The 14,611-nt window shown below is 50.5% G+C and overlaps 1 protein-coding gene across 1 annotated transcript in view; it reads right to left on the bottom strand.

Annotated features, from left to right (window-relative positions):
• FBXW8 (F-box and WD repeat domain containing 8) overlaps positions 1-14,611 on the bottom strand; it is a 102,801-nt gene that overhangs the window by 46,817 nt on the left and 41,373 nt on the right. Inside the window, 1 exon segment of the mRNA XM_028528251.2 lies at positions 10,441-10,598. Within this exon segment, the coding sequence (XP_028384052.1) occupies positions 10,441-10,598 (158 nt within the window).

Below are 14,611 nucleotides of genomic sequence, written 5' to 3'. Positions count from 1 at the left end.
GCCCTTTCATGACCTTGACGCTTGAAGAGTGCTGCACTCTCGCCTCGCAGAAGGCCTCTCGTTGTCTGATGTTCACTCACGTTTAAAATCAAGTCGTGTGTTTTGGGGGGGAAGAGCACAGAAGTAAGGTTGTGTCTTTCCAGGGTGTGACGTCGGGAGGCACAGGACGCCACTGCCTCCTGCCCGGTGCTGACGACCTGCATCGCGTGTCCAGGCGGCACTGCCAGGCGTTCCCACCGCAAAGTCACTGTCCTTCTCTTTGGGGACACAGTCTGAGACCGTGCAAGTGTCCTGTTTCTCATCACACTGATTTTAGTTTCCAATGATGATTCGTGCCTGCGACGGTTAACATCATGGCGCTTGCCAAATGTTTTCCACTTTCTCGTCCCTTCCCCATATATTTAACTGAAATGCTGCTATCAGGAGACACTATCTATTTACATCTCAGTAAGGACTCACGGATATTTACCTCATTCTGTAGGTTACAATCCATTGCTATCGTCGTATTTTGTTACTCAGAGTGTCACTGATTTGGCTGCTGGGAGCTCCAGTGTCGTCCTGTTGTCCTATAAACAGAAGCTGCCCCTTCCCGCGTTTCATTTTTAAACATCCTCACCTTCTGGCCTCACAGGATGACCAGGGTCATGCCCTGGCCCTGGTGCCTTTTACCGAAGAATTCATGGTATTTAGAAACCAAAGCTAGGTGCCAGCTGTTGCTGAATATTAGCCACAGCTGGCACAGTAAGTGGCACAGAACTTACTGTGGCACTTACAGCTGGCACAGTAAGTTCTTAGAACTCCTTGGAAATAGAATGAGCAAGTCTAGGTCTTCACCTCAGAGGTCCTAAGTCAAACTCTTAAAAGTATGCAGGAAAGCCTTTCAGCCTTGGAAGGGAGGGCTGCAGAGAGGCGCCGCCCCAGGAAGCCCTTTTGTGAGGCGGCAGGCACACTCCTGCTCCTTCGGTCCCACCTGGGGCAGACAGAGGCGAGGAAGAGGAGCGACTCAGAGTGCAGGGTCCCCCCCGTCCACGGGGAACGTGTTCCATGTCCCCCAGGGGACGCTCGAAGCTGAGGATGTGGTACTGCCGTGTATATATATATGTCCATTTAGGGCTACGGTCTGTTTTGAGTCCGCTTTCCTGCGACATGAGGTAAAAGGTTCATGCGTGAGGAGGAAACGCACACAGGCGCCTGCTTGTTATATTATTTTACATACATGTGTACATATATGTATGTGTATACACTTACACTTAGGTCTATGTGTGCACAGACCTGTGTGTGTGTGTGTGTGTGTGTACACCTATGTATATACATACACATATTTACTTATATATTTCCATTTAGGGCTACGGTCTGTTTTGAGTCCGCTTTCCTGCGACATGAGGTAAAGGTAATAAGGTTCCTGGGTGAGGAGGAAACGGCACACGGGTGCCTGCTTGTCTCGACGTCCCTTGTTGAGAAGAGGACCGTCTCTTCACCGAACTCCCTCAGCATCTCCGTAAAACCCTTCTGGCGGGTCTTCCCCCCGGACGGCATTGCACCCCCTGGACTACGGGTCCCCGGGGGCCGGTGCCCCAGCGCCGGTGCCCGCGGTTTTGCAGGGAGCCTGAAGTCCAGTCGGCTGAGTCCTCGCGCTTCATGCTGCGGTTGTGACATTCTTCTTGGCTCTACGCTTTTTCCAGATTTTAAATTCTAGAACCAGCGTATCATTCTCTCCCCCCAAAAGCCTGCAGGGACTTTGACTGAGACTGGACTGATCTCTAGGCCAACTGGAGGAGAGCTGCTCTCCTAACAACATTCGCTCTTCCATGAGCACGGCGGCTCTCTCCACCTGCTTGGGTGCTCCTTAATCCCTCTCGGGAATACTTTGTAGTTTTCAGCATATGGGACAAACAGAATTTGCTGGATTAATCACCCGCTATCTTGTATTTTGCTGCAATATCAAACTATTACTACTGCACTAGGTGGTAAGGCAAGCACAGTGTTAAACGACAGTAGTGAAAGGGAACATCTCCGCCTTCTCTCCAGCCTTAGAGGGGAAGCACTGCCTTCTGCCGGTCAGTACAAAATCAGCTCTGGGTTCCCACAGAGCCTCTCGAGCTGATGCAGGAAGTCCCCTCTACGTCAATTAGCTAAGGGCTTTTGTCACGAACACACGTTGGTCTTTGTCAAACATTTTTTGTTTCATGGAGATGATCATATGGTTTTTCTTTACGGTCTATAAACATGAGTTATATTCACTGATTTTCAACTGTTAAACTAACCTTGAATTCCTGAGGTGAACACTAACTGGGTATGATACATCACCTTTTTAATGTGTTGCAGGGTCCACTTTATTTCACTGAGGACTTTCATTACATCTACATTCATGAGGAATATCAAGCTGCAGTTTACTCCTTTTCATGTACCTGTTATTCTTTTTCCTCTTTATTTAGTTTTAGCATCAGGGTAATGTTGGCCTCATAAGCTGAGTTGGGAAGTTTCCTCCTAGCGTATTTTTACAGAAGTATATGGAGTTGGCATTATTTCTTCCTTAAATGTGTGGTAGAATTCACCAGGAAAGCCACTGAGCTTGCTGCTTTCTTTGTGTAAGACTTATAAATTATAAATTCAATTTTTAAATAAATATAGAGCTATTTAGTTTTTCTAGTCCTTTTTAAGTGACTCTTGGGAGTTTGTGTATTTCAAAAATCAGTTTATCCATTTCATCTAACTGGTTTAATGTACTGGCATAAAGTTGTTTGAATATTTCATTATAGTCCTTTTACCATTAGTAGTATCTGTAATGAAAATACAGATACTACTGACGCTGGTAATTAATTTTCTTTTTTTTCCTGATCACTTTGGCTAGGGTTCATTAATATGACTGATCTTTTTAAAGGAACAAGTTTTCTGTTTCACTGATTTTTCTGTATTTTTTTCTCTTGTCAATTTAATTGGTTTCTGTTCTTATCTTTACTACTTTATTCCTTACACTTATTTTAATTTTCTCCTCTTCTTCTAGTTCCTTAAGGTAAAAAAGTTACAATGCTGATTTGAGAGAAGCATTCATCTGATGCTATGAATTTTCCTCTAAACACTGCTTTAGCTGCATCCCATACACTCTGATTGTTTTTCACTTCCATTTGGTTCAAAAAGTTTCCTAATATCTTTTGTTGTTTAGAAGAAGTATGTAGTTCAATTTCCAAATATTTGGAGCTTATCTCCACCCCAGGGCTGGAGTCAGCCTTTCTGCCAGCGGCCTTGGCCCCTTTCAGTGGACAGTGATATTTTCCAGATCCAAGTACTCACTGTACTAATCCCCTCTGGGCTGTTACTGCGTCCACACCTTCTAATCAAACAAAGCTAGAACACATGTGGACATGTGCGCACACAAACACACACACGTACCTCTAGGTACTTCTCGGTCTGTGTTGAACATCAGAATTCTAGAGACACCTACTAATCCAATCGAGCCCCACAGGGTTCATTCTCACTACCTGCTTTCCACAGCTGCACCTCCCTTCCCCAACAGTAAGAAAATGGGCTCCCGGCACCTTCAGCACACACACCTGCTCAAGCTCCCTACCTGTTGCCAACTTCCCAAACACCCAGACCTCCCGCTCCACCTGTCCCTGGCCTCGCTGGGGGTGGGGGGGGCCTTCCTACCCCACATGCCTGCCTCAAAAGAAGGCACATTGTGCTTTTAAAACAAGAATACATTCCATAAATATATTTACTCCTGCTTTACAAGAGCCCTGGGGTTTAGAATGGAATAAATGCTGCAACCAAAATTGTAAGTATTGAAAAGAAAATTAAATTCTGACTTAAAACAAACTCATGCTTGGTTTTCATTAGCTACATTAAGAACTTGGCCAACTTATTTCTCGAATCTCAGCTATTTTCCCAAAGCGTCCCTGTGCTATTTACGGCTCCCTCCCGTTTGTAAGCTTGACTGTAATAAGACGGGCAGCTACTGTGAATTCATGCACCACACCGCGTCTCACTCAAAGGCAGTTTTAGGCAAAACCATTCAATGAGCCAAAGGATTAACACCAAACCTTATACTGTAAATTCAATGTGCCACGTTTTCTCTGCATGAAAAAAATATTTTAGATTATTTTCACTAATATAGTTGTATCAGAAACTGATCCCGTCAGTCTGCACCCACCGCGTGAGAACTCCCCTCTCCAGTGTTTTGTGAAGTCAAGAGCTCGCGGACGTCAGGAGTTCATCTGTGCGCCCTCAGCGTGAAAACAGAGCGCTAAGGGGCAGGTAGGCGACCTCTGTGCCGACAGCCTGTGACCACCGAATGCAAGTTCAAACACGGAGACCTCGTGGCACGCTCCGTTGCAAAGTCAAAAGATCCAGATTGTTGTACTATTTTTAGACCAGCCTAACCAACACATGGGTCTTAAATGTCTTCCTAAAGGCCTCACAACAGCCCACAGGCACGACTGCACCTGCGGGCCCCACCTGAGGCGCAGCGTTGCTGTTCCGCAACCTCCTCCGTCACGGGAACACAGCTCCTACAGCTTACCTATGAAATCCAGTGCCCTCGTCCGCAGCAGGTGGCAGTCGACTTTGAAGTTCAAAGCCTCAGGAAGCACTTCCCCCCACAGAAAGAGCCACCTCAGTTCGGAGCTCTGCATTTCAATTTTAACTCCACTCTGAATGGCTTTAAAATGTGCGCATTCCTAGTGTTCAGAAATTGTTTAAATTTATTCATGTAACTTATCTTTTAAAAGGACCACACTGGGTATTGTTTGTTTGTTTTTGTCAGAGAGTTGTCCCATTTGTTTTGTCCACGGAGAGTCTGAGTGTGTCTCCTAAAGCTAATAGGCACAGCAGGCAAAGGTTTCAGGCAAGAACTGATTATCGAAATTTCTAACAGAAAAATGACCAGAAAAGAAAAGTCTGGAAAAAAACCCACAAAACTCTCCACAACCCACAGCCAGGCGCCCGGCTGCCTCCCGGCCGTGCTTCGGTGAGTCCACGGTCCGCCCCCGGAGCATCCACTCCGACCGGGGAGGGCAGGACACTGAGTGCTGTGTTCAGAGGTGAGGGCGGTACATGCAAACGTTGTCTGTCATCACGTACAAATGAGAAACACATGGGAAATTACCCAGAACTGATCTGTTCTAACCATAGAACTTCTCCCGGTGGCTGCCTAACTGCAACGCGGCCCCACTGCTCTCACTACGGAGGAGCGTGGGGAGCCCCGCTTCCGTCCGCTGCCAGCAGGGCGGCGAGTGAGAACTCAGTCACGGCAGCCCCGGGGCAACAGACCCCGGACCGTGAAGCGCGTGGGCCAGACGGCTGCACCGGGAGAGCCACAGAGGTGGCTGAGCCACTCTGCCTTGCTCGACGGCATGGCAGGAAGATGGCTGTAGGGGCCTCACCTAGGCTCCCACGTGCTAACATGCACCGGGTCTCGTCTCTCCCCACCCCCCCACGGAGGGGGGACAAATAAGAACTCTACACCTACAAGTGTGTCATCTCACTTCCCTCCAGAGAGTGAGTTCTCCAGACACACTCCGCGAACCGGGGGTGGGTTTCCAGGACGCTGCCGTTCCCTGATGCTGTGGCTCCGGGCCAGAGGCAGGCGAGCATGGAGCAGATGGAGTCCTGGCAAGGTCTCCCACTGTCCCTGCATTAGCAGCATCTGCTCATTACTCAGAACCTTCGCCTGCTTTATCTAATGCTCCAGGAAAAGCATTTTGATTTGATTCATTTCGGTACGGTAACGTGCAACACAATTAGTGGTAAAATCAAACTGGAGGATGGCCAGTGCTGACAATCGGAAACAAGGCAGAAGATATATGAGGCCAGTGGGTTGGAATTCAAAAAATCACAACTGTGGATCACCTTGCCAAACCTCGGCACCCCAGGTGGGGGTGCAGTGTTCCTGCCGGGCGAGGAGGCGGCGGGGTGGCTCACCATCTCCCAAAGCAGGTTCCCTCTCCCCTCCGATCCGCGTCCTGTGTGCGCGGACGGACCAGCAAGGGTCTCAACGGCTACAGAGCTTCCCTCTGGCACAACCAGGGGACTGACGTTCACCAACACTTTCTATTTCCTAATTCTTCTCTTCTGTGAGGTACAGTTACAGATTTCACATGGCAGACCCCACAGGGTAAGTTTCCTTTCTGCCCTGTTGTGCCTAAGAAGTGCCTGCTGGCTGCTCCTGGAAAGGAGCAGTGCAGAAATGAGCATTTGATCACCCCGATCTAGCTTTGCCCAGGAGTAGCTACTCACAAATATGTTGGTATAAATATCACAGCGACAATCTGTTAAACCACAGTGAAACCAAAGACAATGCCACCTGAGGTCTGGGGGGTGGGGAGTGAGAAGTTGTTGTTTACCTCGGAAATAGTAACAGCCCGGATCAGACTGGTAACAGGACTCAGAGGGATGGACAGGCAGGAAAACACAAGAGCTCTTATCAAAGAAACAACCCGAAGACCAACGGGAATTTGAAACAAACCCAAGGTCTAGTGTAAACACACAGGCAGCCATGGAAGTGGAGTAGGTCGTACCTAGAGTGGGAACATCCCCGGTGCAGGACTCGAACCCCGAAGGACCCGCCAGCAAATGTGACGACGCAAACGTGACCAACCAGGCAGGCCAACCGGCCGAGGTTAGCATCCGGAAGCAGACCGACGAGCTGAAGGAATTCACACCTGCAAAGTGGTACCGGCAGCGCCACAAACCAGTGAGGTGGAGACGGGCTTTCTAAACACAGATGCTGGAAAACAGGCTACACTCCAACCCCTGTCTCATAACACCCGTCCAGGATGGACTCTCTGTTGACCAAGATTTAAATACAACACAACAAGAAGAAAAAGAAAGAACTGCAAGTAGCAGGTACACATGTGAAAACCTCGCCCTAAGAGAAATGTAAACTGCAACTACATTTGGATACCACTTCCACTCTATCAAAATGACAAACACCTGAGCGTCTGACGCAGGCTTGCTGATAAAACCGTAAGGAGATGAGCACACCTTCACGCCTTGCTGGTGAGAGTGCAAAATGACGTTACCCCACTTGCATTTGTATAGACAGCTGTCCTTCTGCACTCACACGAACTGTCACACACACGAGGTTTCCCACGACGACACTGAGACGGCCGACGATCAGAAACAACATACACACCCGTTCCTCGGGGAGGGCTGCGTGAAGGAACCGCGGCACTCGCACAACGGAACGCCGCGCAGGGGTGGAGAAGGGGTGTATGCTGTGCACGCTGGCACAGGCGGCCTTCGGAGATGTGCCACGTCCACCACACCACTGCTCACAACCGCCGAGAGGAGAAGCCACCGGCGTGCCCACCAGCGGTGAGCGAATGCAACACACGGTGCGCACGCAACGGAATGCTGTTCAGCCACGAACAAGGGCAGGACCCTGCCACTGGTGACCACACGGACGGGCCTTGAGCGTGTCTGCTCAGTGACACAGGTCAGAAAGAGAAGGACGAGTACTGTGTGACCACTTGCATGTGGAACCTAAAGAAGTCAAACCTGTAGAAACGGTAACATGGTGGTGACCGAGGAAAAGATTTACGATGTCTAACGGTACAAACTTGTAACAAGCAGTAAACAAGCCTTAAGTATAACGAATTCAGACAAGAATATGGTGTTATAATTAGGTGATGTAATAAATGTAACAATGGCAGTCACGTTATACTATATAAATGTGTGAAATTAACACACTATCAAGCTTAAACTTACACATTGTTACACATCAAATTTATACAACTAAAAAAGATATGGCACTAAGTGAAAAAAAGCCAAGTTATGGAATACTATACAGTAGTATGTCATCCTTTGTTCAAATGGGAGGGATAAAGAATTGATATTCATATTTGCTTACATTTGCAATGCAGAAATGCTGGAAGGATCGACAACATACTGAAATACACGGCTGCGGTAGCACTGAGTGGGCAAAGTGAATAGAAGCGAGATGTCTCAATGCACGTGCATTGTGCTAGTGTTTGTATTAGCTTCATTTTACAGCCCTAAAAATGTTTACTTGGTCAAAAATATTTATTACAAACTAAATCCACCCCTTTATGGATTAAAAAATTAAAATCACACACACAACTACCACCTAGAAAAACAAACCATAAACGTAGTCCACTGAAGAATGACAAATTGAAAAGATATTTGAAATAGTTCTTAGTCCTTTCTTTTCAACCAGAAAACAACCCAAAGGAAAAACGGGGAAGAACGCACGATTTGCAGAGAAAGAAACACACACCACTAACAGTAACACGATGGGGAGATGTTCATGCACACTCACAGGACAGCAAACAGAAACCGCAGTGCAACACCACTTCCGCCTCTGACAGGCACAAGGAAACGGTCACTCTCGTGTGCTTTTGGTGAGACTGACTATAAACTGGAGGAATGTTTTTGGCTGGGGGGGGGAATCTGGCAATCTTTATTAAAACGTAGAGCACCTGTAGCCTCCAACCTGGGAATTACTAATCATTCACCCTGTGGATACACCTGCACGAGTCCATCCCGATATTTGCTCAAGGTATTGCTTGCAGCACTGTTTTCAATAACCAAGACAAGCAATCCAAACGCGCCTCGCTGAGCTCCCTAGTGAGTGCATTACAGTGCAGCCAGAGAATGCAACACTACAGAGGCTGGGAAAGAATGAGGCTCACCTGCGAGCGCCAGCACAGGAAGGCACCAGGATATGGTGCCGGGCGAAGAAAGCAAGGTGCAGAGAAATATCCAGAGCAGGACCTACATGTAAAATGTGCGGGGGCCTAGTGGTGGAGGGGCGGGGAGGGCCCCTTCAACGTCTTTTTGGATACATTTCCTTTTACGTTAGACTTTTCTGCTCTGAATTCTATGAATTTTTTGAACCAAGTATTTAAAAAATATTTTGGCAATTATGTGCCACGTGTTTACGGAAGAAAGTAGTTTCTGTCAAATCTACATGGCTCCCCAATCTTTCAGTGCCCACAACAGTGACGAGGGTGACAGACAACCCTGACAATGCAGAACCGGCCGCACGCTTGCACATCACCTCGAGCTGCACTTCCAAGTTCACGAGCTACGAGACACGGGGTACAGCTAGGTCAGGTGCACATCTCCGTGTCTCTGCGTGTACTATCACATAATCACAGCGACAAGCACGTGTGGCCCTGGAGACACACCCACAGGTCTGGATCCTCCACTGACTAATGACTCAGCCTCAAGCAGACCGCTTAGCTGGTTACCCTGCACCTCAGTCTCCCCATCTGAAGACAACTGTGTGTGTGGCAGGGGAGGCTACTGGACAATCCTAAAACTGTGCGCTCTGAACTTAAAAGTGCCACAACCTTTGCATCGCTGTTTAAAAAAGACTCGTGGATGATTTGGAGAGCAGCGAACACACCCAAGCTGCTCGTGTGCGGTCTGCCCAGGACCTCCACACACAGACACAAAATATCACCCACCAAAACACACCCGGCTTGGCTCCATCTCTGGAGGCTGGAAAAAAGTCCAGCAATGGTGTCCGCTAATGTCAAACCACAAAGAACAGAGTTCATGCCGTTAAAATCACACAATGAAAATATTTGAGTCTCAGCCCTGATTTCTATTTCCTCCCAGTGGCACAGGCACAGAAAAGTCCCCGTCACCCACCTCACCGCCGGCTGTCCCCCTGGGCCCACCGGCCACGCAGCGCTGACCCGGAGACCGGCAGCGCTGCTGCTGCTGCGACGGGAACAGCAACGTTCGGAAACGTTCTGTGATCCAACTTCTGGGCAAGCGGGGAAACACGGCTTTGGAAATTCGAACCTGACATGACAGCGGAAGCTAGGGGCGTGAGGTGAGGGTCCGGGACATCCACGGCCGCTGAAACCGCCATACCTCCTAGCCGTGCACTCGAGTGTTCCTGTCGTGGGCTGCTCTCAGCCACGCCTGTAACCCACAGGTGCGCACACCCGAAAATCAGCCCCAGGGAGACAACATATCACCACGAACTACCTCGTATGGGGCATCAGTGCCGGAAAAGGGAGGCGCTGACTTTTTTTTGTTTCTGTATCTGTCAATAGATTATCTGTGTCTACCCTTCTTCACTGTTCCATTTGGACAGGCAGAGACTAGAGGAAAAGTAGGCCAAGTATATTTAATATTTTACACCAAACAAGTTATCTGCTTAAGATGGCTTGGCCAGCCCCGAGCCTGGCACCCGCGCGCGGCCCGTCGGCTCCAGCAGGAGTTAAACGCCAGTTTTAATGGGCGCTGTGTTCCAATGCCCGCTAATGCATTGAGGGTGATTGGCCAACTTCTTCACAAAAAGGCAAGACCGAGAGTGTGTGTGTGTGTGTGTGTGTGTGTGTGAACATGTGTGTGTGCCCACGTGTACGTATGGAGGGATTACAGGGGGGAGCCGGCCACAGCTGCTTAATTTCTGTAAAGCCTTTTTTCCCCCTAATAGAGAGGAGGGTTGCAGTTACTTACCGTCCTCATAAGCCGCCACCGCCAGCGAGCTGTTTATCCTCACAAAGGAGACATATGGCTGCGTTCCAGGCTCATCCTCCTCGTGCTCCGAGGCCAGGGAGGGGGCCATGTAGTCCCAGGTGCGGGTGTCCCACACCCTCACGTCCCCTGATGTGTAGCTGGAAAAGAAGGACAGAGTTGGTTCCAAGTGCGGACGGAAGAGCAGGGCCACAGTGGAGAAGGTGGGGAGAGCCTCAGGACAGCCGAGGGGCACGATCCGGTGGGTGTGGAGCCCCCCCGCCGCCGCCCTGGTGGATGAGCGACCCCGCCAGGAGGAGGTGTCGCTGGCTGGCACGCGCCCTTCCCGTCCTCACAGCACAGCGCTGGCGCCCCGGAAGAGAGCACCACACTACGGACGCGGGGGTGTCGAGATCCCCTGGTTTTTCCTTTTACACCATTACCCGCCTGCTGCCTTAGGCTCTCCCAGTAAAGAGATCACGCGCAGAAATTTGTGGAAGCCACAGTGTTCACGCACATAAACACACAAGAAAGACAGGTAGAGAGAGAGAGAGAAACCAAGGACTAATGGCCTCACAGGCCCAAGCTCTCTAATACCTCACCCACGCATCAGATTTGACTGATTAAAGTCCCTAAAGACTAATTGATTTGCTGAAACAATTAAGTCTTGCCTTTAGCAGCCAGACAATGCTGCCTCCTCATGAAAAGCCCTTGCCGAAACGCACGGCCCTCCCGGCGCCGCCCACTTAGAGGACAGGAGCCCTCGCTCTCCGCCGCCGCCGCGGCCACTCAACAAAGGACGCTGCTCTCCACCGACGCCCAGGCAGGGCCGGGGCCGCGCAGACCCGAGGCCCCCGGGAAAACGGACCGGCCGGCTGAGGCGGCGGTGCGCTGCCTGCCACTGGGGCATTCGCGCCAAGTTCCTGACATCTGCCACGGAGGGCGCAAGCCAACACGCCCATCAGCTGGTGGGGAGGCCTGCGAGAGCTGTTTTAAGGGCCTCAAGATGTACTCACACAAACACCAAGACAGACAGACGAGTGAAGGGGTCCACAGTCTCCCCGAGGCCCAGGACACTGCTCTCTCACCGTAAAGCGTAGCGTCGAACGAGATCACCTCTGAGATTTATTTACTACTGAAATCTACGGCATGATTCATTATGAAGCAATTACAGATCAATTTCTCACGTGAGATTTCTTAATAGAGAAACTATTAAGAGTCAGTGGTCTGACTCAGGAGAGCTTCATTTACTAAATGTAGTGAGCAGCCTTTCTCTCAAACTGTGGGTTGACAGTAAATACGTGACCTGTGCAAATCACAGGTCATTCTGTCACACACGCTCCAGGCTGGAGACTCTCTCCCTGCAGGCAGCAGCTGGGAGCCATGTAAGAGCCACGTGCTTTCTAAGACTGGGCTGGAGGGCCTCTGCGTGACCACTGGTCCTCCAGGAAACAGAAGCGCGCACGAGTGTCATTAGCTGGCGGCGCACGTGCGAGGGGGCCAGTCGCAGCCCGGTGGCCAGCGCAGGGCTGCTGGCTCCCAGGCCCACCGGCTGCGTTCCAGATGGCCCTTCCTATCGAGGGCCCCGGGCGAGCACACGTACCCCGCTGCACCAACACTCCCGGGTGCACCCTGACGTCCCCAAAATGACGCAGGTGACCCCTGGCAGGGCCACTTGCTTAGCTAGAGACACTGAGCAGAGAAGACATGTTCGGGTTTCTAGACTGTGCGCAGGTTCTTAAGGTTAAATTCGAAGTGAAAGGAACTAGTCAATTCAGGGAAGAAGGGTGAAAAGCGTGGCTACGTCTTTCAGAAATTCAGAGAAGGTGAGTGAAAGAAAAAAAGAGAGAATCTCAGGGGTCAGAGAACTAAGGGATTTGGAGAAAAAACAGTGCACAGACCAGGAAAACGTACTTCCTTTCCATCGAGCCTGGCCATTCTGTTCTTTATTGCCTGCGAATGGGGCCACACGAGTGGTCTTCAAGTGGTCCTTGGGAGCAGCCCTTAGGGGCCACACTGGGGCCAGCGGGGGCAGAGGAGAGAATTTCGGTGGCCGAGCTCCACCCGACCCCAGTCCCCCTTACACAATGGGTTCCCAGGTAAAGCAACACCACACACACCGTGGAAACTGCCAGAACACACACCAGCGAGCTGTGAAGCGCTACATGCCGCTCGCCCGCACCCACCTCTTGGCGGGGAGGAGAGAGCGCAGAGATGCCCTGGAGACGGGCACTGCGGTCGTCTCTGTTGGCCCCAAAGCTGCACCTCCACATGCCCAGAGCTGAACGCACGCTCTCCTCAGCTCGCTCGGCTCACCCCCGAGCCAGCCTGCTGCGAATTCCTTGTTTTTGCCAGCGGGGTCTCTGGTTTTGCCCACCACCCACACTGCTGTACACGTATGTTCAAATCACCTCGCCCTTTCTTTTCTCACTCCCAGGAACGCCCTGGAGTCTAATCCCCCAGCCCCTCGGGAGAGAGACGCACCTCGGCAGCCCCGCTCCTGCTGAGCCTCTCCCAGCTCCAGGCAACCACGCACAGGCCAACTCCTCGAAAATACTTGACTCCACGAATCACCCTCCCTTTCTCCCTTTTTTACCCACACCGCACCACGATCGACACCCCGAGAGCAGCCTAGACTCACTCCCGTGGCAAGTGTGTGTGTGTGTGTGTGTGTGTGTGTGTGAGAGAGAGAGAGAGAGAGAGAGAGAGAGAGAGAGAGAGAGAGAGAGAGAGAGAGAGATGGATCATCTGACTGTGTGTCTCCCCTGCAAACCTACAAGCTTCTGCGGTCGGGGGCTGGGTCTTGCTCACAGCTGTGGATGCAGCGACTCGGACAGTCAGACTGGAGGAGCACTGGACACCTGGGAAGCCCTCTGTACAGACAACACTTGGGCCTGAACACCTATGGAGTGAAGGGTTAATTGCCAGCCTAGCACTGGGAACACCCTGAAGACTAGAGTCCACGCCTCCTCCCAGCCTCCTTTACTCTTCCTTAGCATGCGCCGGCCCCCAGGCAGGCCCGCCATTCACTAGCTTCCAAAAACTCTCGCCTCTGGACCTCGGCACTCAGTATCCACCTTTTTGGGGCACCCTCCCTCCCCACCACCCAGCCTAGTGGGTGTCAACCTTGACTGCACGTCACAGAACCCCCTGGGATGCTTTGAAGACTCCCAGTATCCAAGCACACCCCAGGTCAATTAAATCTGACCCTCTGGGGGTGTCCGTGTTTCCAGCGTGCGGCAAAGGCTGAGAACCTCCAGCCTGCCCCAAGCCTCCCAAGTCCTCAGGCCCTCCTCCTCCGCCATGAAGCCTTCTCAGACTCGACTACAATGCCCCCATCTGAAGAAAGGGCATTCACTGCTAAGTGTGATGCCCCCTCAATCTGACTGTAAAGTCCTCTGAAGGCCACATCTCAATGCTATACATAGCCTCCGCCACAGTGCCTTGCACACAGCTAACAATAAACAAACGGTGACTGAAGGGGGACGCCCACAAGTAACGACTCAAGTGGTGTGAGTGACACCTCCTTTCATATCTACTGCCCACCTGCCAGTGCTAATGGTCAGAGAAACACCCAGAACACACACGCCAACATGTATTAGACTTCTTACATGTATTTCCAAACTGATGAAAATATCTCAATAAGCCCTGGCTGGTGTGGCTCAGTGGACTGAGTGCTGGCCTGCAAACTGAAAGGTCACTGGTTCAATTCCCAGTCAGGGCACATGCCCAGGTTGTGGGCCAGGTCCCCAGTAGGGCAACAGATCCCTGTATCTCTCTTCCTCCCTCTGTTCCCTTCTCTTTAAAAGTAAATAAATAAAAATTTAAAAATAAAATATCTCAATAAAACACAGGATAAGCTACATTATCTCAGTAAACATGAAATTTTCCACAGATAACCATTCAAATTAACTCTATTCTTCACGGCCAAAGAGCACGATAACACAAACGTTTTGCTGCCAAATGACTCAGGAAGCAAGCTATAAGAGACTTTATGTCTCTTTTATGATGAGAACAGAGAATAAATAGCCTATTTCAGCAGGTACTGCGTGATGACTCAGCTGTAGGTTCTAAAACCTAACGCGGTGGCCCTCTAACTCAGCACTAACGAAACAGACCTTTCGCAGGGCAAAGCACTGGTTGGGGCAGAGGGGCCTGGACCAAAACCCTAAAC

The sequence above is a fragment of the Phyllostomus discolor genome, chromosome 13 (assembly GCF_004126475.2).
Source record: "Phyllostomus discolor isolate MPI-MPIP mPhyDis1 chromosome 13, mPhyDis1.pri.v3, whole genome shotgun sequence".
In the NCBI taxonomy this organism is placed as follows: Eukaryota; Metazoa; Chordata; class Mammalia; order Chiroptera; family Phyllostomidae; genus Phyllostomus; species Phyllostomus discolor.
The sequence above is the reverse complement of the archived record's forward strand: the minus strand, read 5'-3'. Positions and strand labels throughout refer to the sequence as shown.